Source organism: Etheostoma cragini, chromosome 18, assembly GCF_013103735.1.
Source record: "Etheostoma cragini isolate CJK2018 chromosome 18, CSU_Ecrag_1.0, whole genome shotgun sequence".
In the NCBI taxonomy this organism is placed as follows: domain Eukaryota; kingdom Metazoa; phylum Chordata; class Actinopteri; order Perciformes; family Percidae; genus Etheostoma; species Etheostoma cragini.
Window position 1 is genome coordinate 11,108,963 of NC_048424.1, and position 14,317 is coordinate 11,123,279.

The 14,317-nt window shown below is 39.5% G+C and overlaps 2 protein-coding genes across 5 annotated transcripts in view; one reads left to right on the plus strand and one right to left on the minus strand.

The window, feature by feature from the left end:
- Nucleotides 1–10,711, plus strand: abcd4 (ATP-binding cassette, sub-family D (ALD), member 4). Of its 3 annotated transcripts, XR_004660326.1 has the most exons (20): nucleotides 1–379; nucleotides 670–788; nucleotides 1,276–1,403; nucleotides 2,127–2,266; nucleotides 2,485–2,601; nucleotides 3,172–3,297; nucleotides 3,685–3,735; nucleotides 3,948–4,042; nucleotides 4,136–4,257; nucleotides 4,882–4,973; nucleotides 5,062–5,151; nucleotides 5,330–5,535; nucleotides 6,650–6,741; nucleotides 6,888–6,924; nucleotides 7,774–7,823; nucleotides 7,965–8,017; nucleotides 8,119–8,195; nucleotides 8,421–8,536; nucleotides 9,287–9,497; nucleotides 9,982–10,711. XR_004660326.1 is itself a non-coding variant. In XM_034899522.1 (19 exons), the coding sequence occupies exons 1-19, from the start codon at nucleotides 339–341 to the stop codon at nucleotides 9,380–9,382; spliced, it is 1,848 nt and encodes a 615-aa protein (XP_034755413.1). In that variant the 5' UTR covers nucleotides 1–338; the 3' UTR covers nucleotides 9,383–9,562. The 3 variants fall into 3 exon arrangements, 2 of the variants coding, with proteins under 2 accessions (XP_034755413.1, XP_034755414.1); XM_034899522.1 differs by lacking the exon at nucleotides 9,982–10,711 and having other exon boundaries at nucleotides 9,287–9,562; XM_034899523.1 differs by lacking the exons at nucleotides 1–379; nucleotides 9,982–10,711 and having other exon boundaries at nucleotides 1,281–1,403; nucleotides 9,287–9,562.
- Nucleotides 9,650–14,317, minus strand: part of acss1 (acyl-CoA synthetase short chain family member 1) — a 21,395-nt gene continuing 16,727 nt past the window's right edge. For both annotated transcript variants that reach the window (XM_034899520.1, XM_034899519.1), the window contains 6 exons: nucleotides 12,892–13,004; nucleotides 11,288–11,414; nucleotides 11,032–11,159; nucleotides 10,434–10,497; nucleotides 10,216–10,337; nucleotides 9,650–10,133 (listed from right to left, as the gene is read on the minus strand). In XM_034899520.1, coding sequence (XP_034755411.1) covers nucleotides 9,963–10,133; nucleotides 10,216–10,337; nucleotides 10,434–10,497; nucleotides 11,032–11,159; nucleotides 11,288–11,414; nucleotides 12,892–13,004 — 725 coding nt within the window. In that variant the 3' untranslated portion in view covers nucleotides 9,650–9,962. The remainder of the gene's footprint in view (nucleotides 10,134–10,215; nucleotides 10,338–10,433; nucleotides 10,498–11,031; nucleotides 11,160–11,287; nucleotides 11,415–12,891; nucleotides 13,005–14,317) is intronic.

Consider the following 14,317-nt stretch of genomic DNA (forward strand, 5'->3'; position numbering starts at 1 on the left):
AGTACATTGATTGCAGGGAAGTACGTGAGCAAGGTAGCTAATGGTCTGTAAGACGATGCTAAAGTAAGGCAACAGTTAAGCTAATCAATGCAACCGTGATAAGTACGAGGGAGGAAGTTGTTTTTAATTTTGTAGAAATGTGTTTGTTATTCCCAGTTGTAAGTTAACCGTTTTTCTCTTTAGCTGCTTTAACGTTTGCTGACGTTAACGTTGACATTCGTCTAAAGTTAGCTTGACCTGCTGGTTAACATTCGCTTAACGTGACTTCAAGCACGAAAAACGTAACGTCATTAGAAGTTTTATTTAGTTAAAATTATAGTCTCCAGCCGCCAGTGCAGATGTCTCGTTTGGAAAAGTCAAATGGCAGAGGGACGAAAAGGTAAGCCTGACTCCAAGGTGTAATATGGGTATTGTTATTGCTTGCACACCTCAGACAGTAACGTTTATAACAACAAAAAAAGTGGAAATACACCATAACGTACAACACTGCATTGGTTGGTCGGTTTAAATATGTGTGCAGTAAGTAACGTTAGTAGTGTCAAGAACGATGCAAAGTAATGCAAGAGTTTCATCATAACAAAAACCTCACAGTCCAGGCACGTGGTTACAGCATATGAGAGATTCCTATGTTGCAATTTTCTAATACATATATTATTGCTTGCTGTGCAGACTAAAGCTAGACTGGACGTTTGTTCGGAGGTTCTGCAGCATCCAGAAGGTCCTGTTCCCATCATGGACCAGTCAAAGTGCTCTGATGTTTGGGACGCTGCTTGCTGTCACTCTGACAGGTAAGAGTTACAAAAGCTATTTGTGCAAGACAAGAATTGCGAGAGCGAAAATGGAAATAAATTGTCCCAATCATATCCAGCTAGCTATTGAATGAGGTAATGATAAATTAAAACGCACACAACGCCTCATCATGAGACGCATTCACTGCCTGTTGGTAGTGTGGAAAATTAAATTTTGTATTCCTCTTGTCAAATTGCTAGTGAATGTTCAAATTTCCCTTCCACACAATATATTACCATTGGTTTTTGGCTGGTGAATGAAGCAAATCTCCCAGCCACTTGCATGTTTTACCAGCATTTGGCTGGTGGATGGTGCTGTTGTATGCTACCTGTTGGACAACGCCTTTTGTGGCATTGTAAAACTAGACTCCAGATAATACTAGACTGCACTATGTTACATTTTTTTCCTGCTGACCTTTTAGCTCGTTGCTTTACGGGTCTCTCTTATCCCAACAATGCACTAACTCATCTTATTTTCTGCCATCAGAGCAGCTGATCATTTACCAAGTGGGTGTCCTCCCTAGCCACTTCTACAGTGTGCTGGCAGAGAAAGACTACCCAGGCTTCAGGAGTCTGGTGGGGACAGCTATGGTGCTCATCTTGCTCAACTCCACAGTAAGTTACAAAAGAAAATGGGGGGGATAGCACAAATTGACCTACATACTGATACCAGTAACCACAATATCCCAAAAGTAACAAACGAGTTCATCCTTTTAGAGGTATTTTTGCTGAGCATGGAATTTGGTCTTTTAACAGTTGTTAGTCTTCACACATGTGCTTACTCAGCTGTACTACTCTCTTATCGTTTTCCTTTGTGCTCATCACTGCTGATTGGTCTGCAGATCTAGCAGATTGATAAAAGTGTCAATAGTTGTATTTACTTGTCTTTATTTTATTTTTTTACAAAGGTTAATGCATCATCAAACAGATTTCAAATTTGTTGATGGATATTTACTCATTAAATTAACATTAATAATCAAAAACCTTTCATTGCTGTCATAATAGACAATGGCCACTCTATAGGTCAGGTCAGGGCAGCCTGACATGTTCCTTTTACAGCCCACACACATGTGATGCTTGGATTATTAACTTGGGAACTTGCGAACACTACATTCAAATTGAATGAGAGAAAGAAAACTGATTTTCTTCATACAGTTTATGTTCTCACGTTACTTTTGACATGAAACGGTGGTAGCAGGCCTCTTCCCAAATATGAGATATCATATGACATTAACTCTTCTTAGCGTAATAGAGCTGGTCATGCAGTTACTGTTTTGTCTCTGTGTTATTTTACTCTTTTAATAAACATTTTATCTCTGTGTTCTTTCTCCTTCTCAGTTGAAAAGTATCGACCAGTACATTTGCAATCAGATGTATGTAAGCTGGAGGAGGACGCTAACTGAGAGCCTTCATACGTCCTACTTCCAGGGCCGAGTCTATTACACTCTCAACGTACTCAAAGAGGAAATAGACAACCCGTAAGCTTAAAGGGTTTTCCTCTTTGTACTGTATATCAAATGCTTTTATTTAAAGAATGAAGACATAAACTCCATTTCAATTCATCAACATTTATTAACAAATCTATCATTTTAAGTATAATTTTTAGGTGAAGATCACATGGCTTTTAATATAAAAAATCGTCATAAAGAGACATTTAAATGTTTCTTCTTTGTGTTCGTTTCTTTGTAACTTGAAGAGACCAGCGAATCAGTCAGGACGCAGAGAGGTTGTGTAAGCAGATGAGCACCATGGCTAGTCGTTTGATTGTGTCACCATTCACACTGGCTTACTACACCTACCACTGCTTTCACAGGTGAGTTTGCGCAAGAGAGTACCGCAGCAACTGTTATAACTCACACTCTTTGACACATAATACCTACCTACTGGGAAACTGAAGCATCATCAGAGACATACATTGTGCTAATTTTCTTACAGCCACAAGCCAATATTTGTGCTTTAGAGAGGCACATTTACATAAAAAAGACAGAGATAAAATTAGTAACTTCAAAAATAAAGACGTCCCTTTTTATATATCAATTTTATCCATTCTGTGTAATCTTTGTCTGTGGTTTGTAAAGAGACCATAAAGTCCACCTGTTGTCAGTGACTTGTAAAAGCTCCAAAGGTCTACTGCATCTCTAAACTTCTTTTAATGGAGCCTAAAAAATGTTGCACTGTGACTGCAAGAAAATTACACTGTGACTTTTATTTCTCTCAGTATTATCTTTTGTTTGCTTTGTGTTTAATTTTATTAAAGTTGATCCTGTTTTAATGTATTGTCCTTTTCATTGTCCTTGCTACGTTGTTTTAAACCTTATGTAAAACAATGAATTGCTTTTGGGTTTGAAAAACAGGATATTCATTGAGTTGCCTTGCTTTGCAGCACTGGTTGGATCGGCCCTGTAAGTATCTTTGGCTACTTTGTTGTTGGAACCATTGCCAATAAAATCCTCATGGGGCCGATTGTGTCGACTCTGTTTGAGCAAGAAAAACTGGAGGGAGACTTCAGGTAACTTCAGTGGGTTCGGTGGCAGGAAGGTTAGTGTGTAAGTGTATCAAGTGACAAAAAGTGTCAGTGTCAATAATAATGTGTGCTGACAGACAAGCAGAAGGTATTTTTCCAGCTTTATTTGATACAAATCCTTTCACTGTTCATTGTTTATTAAATGAGTTCTTTGTCAAGAGGAAGCGTCTGTGGACTTTGGCCCAGTTCCTTTTGCTTAGAAGGAAGTAACACAGGATATGTGTCAGCTAGGAGAGAGGAATTGTAATCCGTCACAAGTTAAAACAATCACATTTTGTGCTGACCAGGGATCAGTTAAATTTAATACATACAAAATCAGTGTTGCTTGAAAGTAAAAACATTTTTTTCAGTAGTATGTATTTGTATCTTCAGATTCAAGCACATGCAGATCCGTGTCAATGCAGAGTCTGCAGCTTTTTACAGGTGAGGCACCAACATGATTACCAGGGTAAGCCTGTATACATTCATGAAATGGAAACAGATTTTCCAGAAAGTTTAGACATTCATAATTGTGTAACTTACATAGAAACTGTACTTTGTGATTTAAAAAAAAAAAAAAAATCTGCATTGTTCTTATACGCCAAATCACACCGGAAAAGCAGGTTTGAAAAATATGCTGCCGTCTGTGTTTTTAGAGCCGGTAAAGTGGAGCATATGAGGACCGACCGCAGACTGCAGGCTCTCTTACAAACTCAGAAGAGTCTAATGAACAAAGAGCTCTGGCTTTACAGTAAGAACGTCCTACACACCCTCACTCACTGACTCCTATCTATCATCAATTGCTTTGATTAAACTTGTTAAACTCTGACCTCTCCTCTCTCAGTCGGGGTAAACACCTTTGACTACGTTGGAGGTTTCCTTAGCTACATTATAATTGCCATTCCCATCTTTACTGGTATCTATGATGGTCTCACACCTGGTGAGCTCAGTGCACTCATCAGTAAGGTAGGGATGTGTTCTTTTCCTCTCACTACTTCTCAGAATGTGTAATTCTTAAGAAAAACATCTTCCTTCACGTACAAACACACGAACCTTAAAAAAAGAAGCAAGACAGAGAGGGGAAAAAACCAATCAATGTGCCATCAAGTGTGACGGTTTCTATTGTTATCAATCAATCTTCATTTGTCCTCAGCAACACATAAACACATCATATAAATGAAATGTAGACAAGAGATGTAGACAAGACAATTAAAATATTTAAAATGAATTGATCCTGTTGCCATTAGCTCACAGAATTTGGTTGAGAGAAGGCAGAGGGTGAGAAAGGTTCGCCGTTGCAGAATACATGTAGCTGGCTGATTGAATGTTTGGCTAATATAGCCACTAGGTGGCAGCATAAGCTTTCTCCTGATAAAACCTTCAGTTTAGGTCTGAATGCCAGTTGTAAGAAGTATTGCTGTAGCTTCAGAGCTGTTGCAACAACATTTAAGTATTATCCGCCAGTATTTCATCTTTAAAAAGATGTCTCTTTTCAGTCCTGTTGGTCTTTTTGCTCTGTGTTCAAAACACAGTACGATAATCTTGTCTCTTATTTCCTCTTTGGTTCTCCCTCTCCTTGTACATATTCAGAACGCCTTTGTGTGCATCTACTTGATAAATGGCTTCACGCAGCTAATAGACCTGTCAACCACTCTGTCGGATGTGGCTGGATACACCCACAGGTATCACGCTACATACTTACATTTACTTCCTGGGGGACGGATGATGTCAGCAGTGTTTGTGCATGCCATCCACTGTGTGTGTGTTCAGGATAGGCGAGCTGAGGGAGGTGATGGATGACATCCTCCGTAAGCAGTGTGACTATGACCCGGCATCAGGGGAAAGCTACGACTTTGACAGGTTTGTTTGAGCACATTAATCTACCTAAATCTGTTGCAATAAAGTGCAGTTAAAGATGTAAGTATGTTGGGAGAGTGCACATATTGCTAAGACTAAATCAGATTTTTTTTAAACAAGACAAATACAGAGCAACAGAAGAAGTGCTCATAGCTTGTGCTGTGCTTGTTTGTCCACACAGTGACTTCAACGTCCACGCAGGCCCTGTGGACACTGCCTTCATCCTGGACCATCTTTCATACAAATCTCCTTACTCAGATGAGCTGCTGGTGGAGGATTTGAGTCTGAAAATCAGCCAGGGAACACATCTGCTGGTGGTGGGGAACACAGGCACCGGCAAGACGTCCCTACTGAGGGTCCTCAACCGACTCTGGGAGGCACACAGTGGTGAGAGAGCAATGAGACTGAAGGCAGGAAGGGCTTAATGAAATGGCGTGGTGGCTCGAGTGTTAAGGTTGGAATAATAACCCCCGACTGGAATAGTTAGTTACATAGTTTGTATTTTGAAATATGATTTGAGGAAGAATGTCCTTAATTATTAACAAGAGCTGGACAGAAAACATATACATATAAAGGTGGTAAATGTACAAATTATATAATATTATTAGTATAGTATGCACTTAAGCAGGGCCGGCGATTGCTATAGGCGACCTAGTCGATTGCCTAGGGCGTCTACTTCCCATTAATAATAGAATTAGAATGACAAGCAAAATAAAACATTTTTATTATACATGATCATCCTAGGGCGCCCCCTCCGCCACACTTTTACTAATCAACTCGATTATTAGATTGAATTGATGATGATTGTCAATCATTTCCTAATTGGGGGAAAACTTAAAATTTATGATTTAGTTGACGTGGCGTTTACAGTCTATGGGTCGGACTCAAACACACAGAGCTTAGTGTCCACTCTGGCTGTAAAAATAGAGACGAGCAGCGGCACAGAACACAGAGCTTCTGCAGCACGCCTCCTTGGTCTGAGCAGCTTCAGGTTCATAATGGACGCGCTCTGCTGCGGCAGATGCGTCCCTATTTCAACCAAAGGGCTACAGCCGGCCCTGCACTTAAGCAACATTTTGTTACTTGAAGCTTCTAAGAAGAAATTGTTCATTCATATTCTCTAGTTAAAAAGTATTTGGAGACCCTCAGTGTTGTTGGCACTTTACACTTTATATTATATATACTACAGCATATTTTTAGTGTTCACTTCCCTGTTTTGATTAGTTAAATACAAATTTGCATCATGGCCTATACCTGAAAATCATAAAAACAATGCAGGACTATGTCTGAAAATAGCCCCTGGACATTATGGCCCGAGGTTTTTATTGAGGCATATTATAGAGCATAGGGATACGAAACTCCTAATGCAAGTTTTGTTTCTGTGTTTATGGCAAGATAAGGGGAGAGTTAATTTTAAACGATAAAAGTGTTAGACATCTGCCCACGTGAGTAGCGTCTTGACACTGTCTGTCTCTGTCCATTTTGTATTTCTTTTCCTCAGGTTTTGTCCAGATGACCACATGTTTCGGGCCCAGAGGAACCCTCTTTCTGCCACAGAAACCTTACCTGACGGATGGCACACTGCGTGAACAGGTCGCTCTCTCTTCTGTTTTTTTTCTTCTTTCTCTATAGAGCCTGTAACTTGTCAAAATAATAAATATATGTGTATAGATGCAAGGGTTGTTGCAAGTTTACCAATAGAATTAACTGGGATTAACTGGAACTCTCTTCTCCAACAGGTGATCTACCCACTGAAGGATATTTACCCTGCATCAGGTATCAGCTGTCACTCTAACTCAACCCTCAGAGACTATAGATGTTAATTCATTAATCACAGTTGGTTGTTGGACAGAGCATGTGTGACGTCACCCATTGGTTTGTTGTGATCTGGTAAGAGTCGTCGAGTTTGCCGTTACGTGCGCAGCCATCGTGGTTGTGGATGTGATGATTTTAGACGAGAGGGAGGAGTGAGGGAGGAGCCATTAAACTCTACGTTACACACATTCACCGGCAATCAGATCATAGCCACGCCCTAAAAAACTGCTGCTTTAACGCCGATTTTTAAATCAACAAGACCATGATTCCAAAAATGAACATCATTCTGTATTGTAGAAGACTTAAAACTAGCAATTGAAACCATAAACCCATTATGAAACAGTTTACTGAGGTAATAAATCAAGTTAGAAGTGGGTCACTTTCTGAGACTTCTACAGAAACTGACCTCCTTTTGCAACCGCATGTGTCGCCCCCTGCTGGATATCAGACAGAATGTAGGTTTAAGGCACTTACGATGCTCAGTGTTGTTGTAGCAAAAACAACTAAACTAATATTTAATGAAAGCACATAAGGAAACATGTTTAATACACGAAGAGCCAATGCTTACTGACAGCAATATGTTGTTTTTATTAAAGCAGCTCATTAATAATACATTAGAACAATAATACCAATACTACAGTAGATCAGTTTAATATGGTGAACGTGTGTAGGTGCAACATGTATATTTATATTAATCTAAATGTGGATCTTGGTTTTCCCTTGTATCTTTGTGTTGATGCCGCTGCCTGCATTGACTGATATAACTTGTCATCTGTGTTAGTGATATTTATGGGAGTGTGCTTTCTTCAGGGTCAGTGGACGATGACAGAATTATACAATTCCTGGAACTAGCAGGAGTGGTGAGTTTGTCCTACAGTATATTCCTCTAAACTAAAATCTTCAGTTTTACTAAATTGTTTATTCACCTTGAATATTTCACCAGTTCATTTTTGAATATACACTCAAATATACACTGAATCAAAATGTTATCTGTGCTCCAGTCCAGTCTCCTAAAGCGGACAGGTGGGCTGGATGAAAAGGTAGAGTGGAACTGGTAAGAGAAAATACAAGAGGAAAAACCAATGACACGTGTGTCGAAACGTCTTAAAATGTGCCACAAAATGATGCAGACTCTGAACTAGTTTTTCTTGGCAGGTATGATGTTCTGTCTCCAGGTGAAATGCAGCGTCTCTGCTTTGCACGACTCTTCTACCTGCAGCCCAAATATGCAGGTATATATACATATGCAGGATTTCTGTAACATATTCATGAAAGCAGCTAAAAAATGAAAACTTTTAGTGATTCTGACACAAAAGCTTTAGAGGAGCTAGCCTCTGTCTTTGATGCAACACTAAATTTAGCATTTTAGATGTAAAATCTTTGCATGTTTTCATCCTGTCCTCTGTGTTAGAGGTGACCGTGACTGGAGCTTTCGCAAACAACATTTTTTGTTGCAGTGTTGGATGAGGCCACCAGTGCTCTGACGGAGGAAGCAGAAGCACAGCTGTACAGAACCTGTAAACAGCTCGGCATGACTTTGGTCACTCTGGGACACCGCAGCAGCCTGGAGAAGGTAGACTGAACACACATGTATCCTGACTAGGGTTAGGTATCATTTGGATTTTTTCTGATACCTGCACTAAAGCGATACTTTTAAAACAGTGCCAGTGCCTTAACCGAAACGTTATAATAAGGTTAAAAGGAAAGTTACTAACAACTTGTTTATTGCTAAGGCCAGATTAGAATAATTTATTTCACCAGTAAATTGCTGCTGAACAACAAAAACAACCACCAGATGAAAAACGGGTATTTTACAATAACTTTGAATGCACCACGAGACTACCTGTTTTGAAGTCAACCCAGTCTGTGTTGTTTAGTTCCAACGGAGTAGACTCTACAGTGAAATACATTCACACTGTATACTGTTTAAAGTTAGCTGCTTGCATTTACAGTATATTGTGTTTATTCCAGCTGCTAGCTAAAGGTAGGCTAATGTTAGCTGCTGTCGAGTGTAGTGTAAATTCAGGCACCAAAATAAGGCACCGAAACGTACCGTTTACGTCTGCACCAGTGCCCTATTGGCACTGCGTTCACCAACCGGGACCGCTATATACCCAATCCTGCTAAATGGAGGGAAATTATTTAATTGATTACATCCAACGTTACTCTGTCCACAAAGTATATCTGATGCTTTTTTGTCAGTCCATAATTATTTGGTTTCAATAAAACAGTTTTCTTACATTTTAGCACTTTCCTCCTATTGCCTGGTTCTCAAATTGGTCTAAATCTGGGATATTAACTTTTTGTCTTTTGTTTCTCACAGTACCATGACGTCCAGCTGAAACTGTGTGGAGGAGGCCTGTGGGAGTTAACCAAGTTAAAAGGAGGAAGTGGGAGACTAAGAGAAGAAGCAACATGACTGGACAGTCATCTCTTTGAAATCCTGGACATCCATGATGCATCAGTGTGGGAGACAAGGATAGAAAACACTTCTGAATTCCTCAGTTAGTAACACTCAAGTGCTCTTCAATAAGGTACTTTAAAACCCACAACAACTGTACTCGTCCAGTTTGTATGTATTCACGGACATTGGGGCAGAGCTCAACTAAAATGTTCTGGACCCAAAGACTTTGGCTCTGTCATTAAATTCTCCTATAATGACAACAAATCAGGAGGGGAAAAATATACTTAGACTCAGTAAGTCTTATTTGTATATTTCTTTGTGTTAACAATCATTACATTGGGCATATTAGTTCCAATTTTGTAATAAACGCAATGTTCTCAGCCTGTCAAGACCAGAGTACATCTGTGGTTCATACAGTTTTAAAGAGTTGTTTACATGATTTCATAAAAATGTCATATATACAATAAAAACAAAGAACATTTGGCTTTAGAAACCAAGTTTGATGACAAATGTCTGGTTAAGTGAAATGGAGTGTAGTGTGCAAGCATCACTTTCATATTTCTTTTTCAGATGAGAATGTTTTCAGAAAACATGTTCATGGTTGTTTACTACAGAGCTCACGGTGGCCTTGGATGATCTCTTCAACTGCTGCAGGATCATCCAGCGTGCTGAGGTCACCCAACCCGTTCAAGTCTCGCTCCACCACTTTCCGCAGCACCCGCCGCATTATCTTACCTGAGCGGGTCTTCGGCAGCCGATGGACTAACTGTGAGAATGATATAATGTGACTAAGTAAAATGTAGTCTTAAATGTCTCTTTGTTATTTAAAGTCAGTGAGACAGAATCACCTGGATGAAGTCTGGACAGGCGTACTTGGCAATCTTTTTAGATACCATGTTGTTTAGCTGCCGAGACAGGTCCTCCTCTTGAACGTTCACACCCTGTTTTAGCACCACAAAGGCATACACACCTGAGGACACAGAGAGAAGTCTTTACTATGATTAACATTCTTGGTGGCAAACATCTTTTTGACTCTTAACACTGGAAAAAACGTTTTCTTGCTCACCTTGTCCTTTGATGTCATGTGGGTATCCTATGATAGCAGACTCAGCCACTCCAGAGTATTGATTCTGTTACGGAAATCACAACCTGGATCACCGGAAATATGTAACTGCTAAAAAAAAAACTAAATGTCTCTTTGGTTAAACATTGGAGAAAGTTCCTAAAGTGGCACTTTTAATGAAATTGAAAATAAGTTAACTCTGCTCAAAGATGTCGACTTTTGTTCTATTTTTTTCATCCATGCTAAAAACATGGTTTTAGGTATGCCAATGTTGGTCAAGACTTCTATCTTTTCATTAATTCTGGATAGATAGCCATGAAAGCCAATGCAGACATTCATGGTCCTCAGAAAATGTGTTGACTTTAAATATAGTCACCAAAAAGGAAAAATTGCCACTTGTCCACATGTAGACCTACTTTAAATTTGAGCAAAAGTCAGAGATATATGCTTTCATAGCATGCTAATAAGCTAACGTTAGTATGATCTTCTAGACAAACTAATTAGATTTGATTAAAAACTAGTATTTTACCATTATAGAAATGTTTATAAATGGAATGTTCAAAGACATTAAAATAACGTGTTAATCATAGATTGACCTTACCACCACATCCTCTATCTCTGCTGTCCCGATCCTGTGACCGCATACGTTGATGACATCATCAAGGCGCCCAGTGATTTGGTAATACCCCTCCTTAGAGCGATAGGCGCCGTCGCCAGTAAAGAAGTAACCTATTTGCACAAAGACAGAGAGAGATGTTGGGACTATGTTTTTGTTTTCACCAACAACAAAAAAACACTAAGGAATTGAGAAACACTATAAAAATACAATTTTTAATCTTCAACCCATCGTACTGTACCGGGATAAGGCTGACAGTAGGTCTCAATAAATCTCTGGTGGTTGTTATGAATGGTTCGGGCCATACCAGGCCAAGGCTGAGCTATACACAGAGCTCCAGATGTGTCATTGGAAGTCAGCACGTTTCCCTGAAAATAAAAAACAAAACCGATAAACGTAAACGCAAGAAACAAGGACAACAAAATGGAGTAATAAGTCATAAGAGAAATCAATTGTGCATGTCATTTCCAGCATTAAAGTGACTATATGTAACTTTTTGATGTTTCTACTGCTCTATAATTTCCAATGGTCTTAAATGACCTGTAACAGCAAACTAAACTCACAGTGAAAAGAGCACTATTTGTATACAGTTTTTAGTAAGGCCTTTGCCCAGTCTGTCTTTTCCAACGCAAAGTCCCTGATTTGCGGCAAGTAGACGGCGCTAGAGTAACACATCCTGGTGGGTCACCAATTTTTTTGTAAGACCAAAAGCCTGTGTTTGCTATCCAGCCAGCTGAGTCAGGTAAAAGGAAGCAGTTTTTTAAATAGTCTTAATTGTATTTTAATGTTATTTTACGAGTTATCTGTTGTAGTTATGGTTAATACTGGGGCAGAACTATCACAGAAATGAAAGAAACTAAACGAAGAATAACTAAAAGCTAAAATGAAAAGTGAAAGACGACGATAACTTGAGTCAATTTTGGTCCGATTTTAACAGATGGAGACAATTACGGGATTGTAAGTTATCAAAACCCAACCTAAATTGGCCCTCAGGTATGAAATGTCTATTTCATTCATAAAATAATTTTACAATGCGCAATGTTGTACGTTAGTAACTTACATTATATTACAACCCCTTTTAGCGCAGATGTTTTTATTCCTTTCAGTCCGTGTTTGCGTTGTAATATTTTCTTTTCCCTTGTCTCCCTGTGACGTTACTTGTGTAAGGCGGCTGTGGGTTACATGAAATGCGCTATATTGATCTAAATTATTATATTGTATATAAGTAACTAACCCTATATACATTTATTGCAACTATATGACCTCCCCATAACGCTAACTCTGCAATACAGCGGGCAAATAGTGCTGAAAGACCTTTCAGCAGGTGTGGTAAAAACACAATAATTTTGTCCAAAGCCACTGGAATTAACACAAACTGAAAGTTACATTTAGCCACTTTAAATTGCCAGTAAAACCTGTGAATGATCTAACAAGTACAATTAGACAAGACAAACCTACACAATATTGCTAAAATAAATCGTGGAAAACAAGCCAATTACAGTGCAATATTAAATCCTGTGAAAATGAAAGCTTTTAAATTGCTGTTTTTTTGTTTTTTTTTACTGGAGAGGACGAGAGATGAGCTCAAAGACACCACTCCAACTGTCTGCACAATCTGTGGATTTCAAAAGCCCCAAAGTAGTATTTTTAATGGGGAGTTTGGCACACGCAGTGGGTGTGAAGGGTGGGAGCAGGGTGGGTATCAAAAGTGAAACAGCTGGTGAGTATTTTATAATCCTAATCTGACCCTCCCTCTGGGCTGTTCCCAGCCATCCAACATTTTTCATGGAACACACCCACACACACACACACACACACACACACACACACACACACAAAATATACCTCGGTGTCCATGAGCACGGGCTTAATGCCAAAGAAAGGTCTCATAGCCATTCCTGGGACAATCTCTGCGTCTGGGTCTGATGGCCTTGGGCTGATGCAGATGCCACCTGTCTCTGAGAACACAGAGCCCAACAAGGCAGATTATAAAACTGCTGTTATTCCATTTACTGTCAACAAATCATGTAAACAGACCAAACTGGTCAATTTATTTAACTTTTCAATTTCAAAAACAAAAGAAGCACACTTCTGACTTCCCCACTCTGTCAGTGAGCCTATTGGTTCCTCCTGAAGATGTGCATCTTAATTTAAAAACCATCAGAAGAATTGGTCTATCAGGAATACAGATTGAGAGTTACCTGAGTGGAAATACAAAACTACGAATCACTATTTTTTTAAAGCAATGGAAGCATTTAAACAAAGACAAAAAAGTAAAATGAAAAGGAACAGGAGAAAAATATAAATGATGGAGCCAACTAACAGTTTGTAAATCTAGCATAAGCCCTTCTTATTGCTGCAGATGCAGATAACATACATACTAACTAAATTAAATTAGGTTTGCATTGACCTCAGGGGCCCTGGTAATCCGCTTGTTGGTGCCAGAAACAGCAGAGGGGACTGGTTATAAAGTAGGACACAACAGATGATCCGACAATAGCATTAGCATCTGAAATCTTGTTCAAATCAACCGTTTACTACTATACTATACTATGACTTGACTTTATGGAAAACTATAGTAAGACATTTTATGACTGACTTTTTGTGACTTTTTTTGCCCCCACATACTATGACTTTGACCCCCAATTTCCACCAGGTGAGGAATAGCTGCGTCCCGACTCCGTCCCAGCTCCGGCAGTCCGCATCCCTCCGGAGCAGATACAAAGAGCTTCTATTTTTGCCGGACGTCGGAGAGCTCCGCAGCAATTCAGCACACGGCAGATAGTGAGGGACAGGAAGATGAGCACAGAAACAAATAAAACATCCGGTTCATTTTCAAAACAAAATAGGCCGTGCTCACGGCGGATCATATTTCACTGCACTACAACTTGAAAACACAGCACAGTGTTGTTTCCTCTCTACTCCTCTGGATGGAAACAAACTGTTGTTGTTTTTGTGGTTATATTCTACATAAATTCGCGAGATCTCATGGGTCCTCGTGACTTCAGCTTTCAGTCATGGCCGCAGCCGTTCCACAACAAATCTGGACCTGGTGGGTGTTGACGGACGGCGGAGCACGTATCCGACACGCAGCGGAGCCGATCCGCAGCCGTTCTGCAACCGGAGGAAATTGGGGTTGTGACTTATTCAACATACAACTTTTTTCCCCACATACTATGATAAAACTCTTTTATGACTTTTTGGCGTACTATTCCAAGATTTAAAAATGTGACTTGTAAAAAAAAACATTTCCCAACATACTATGACTTTT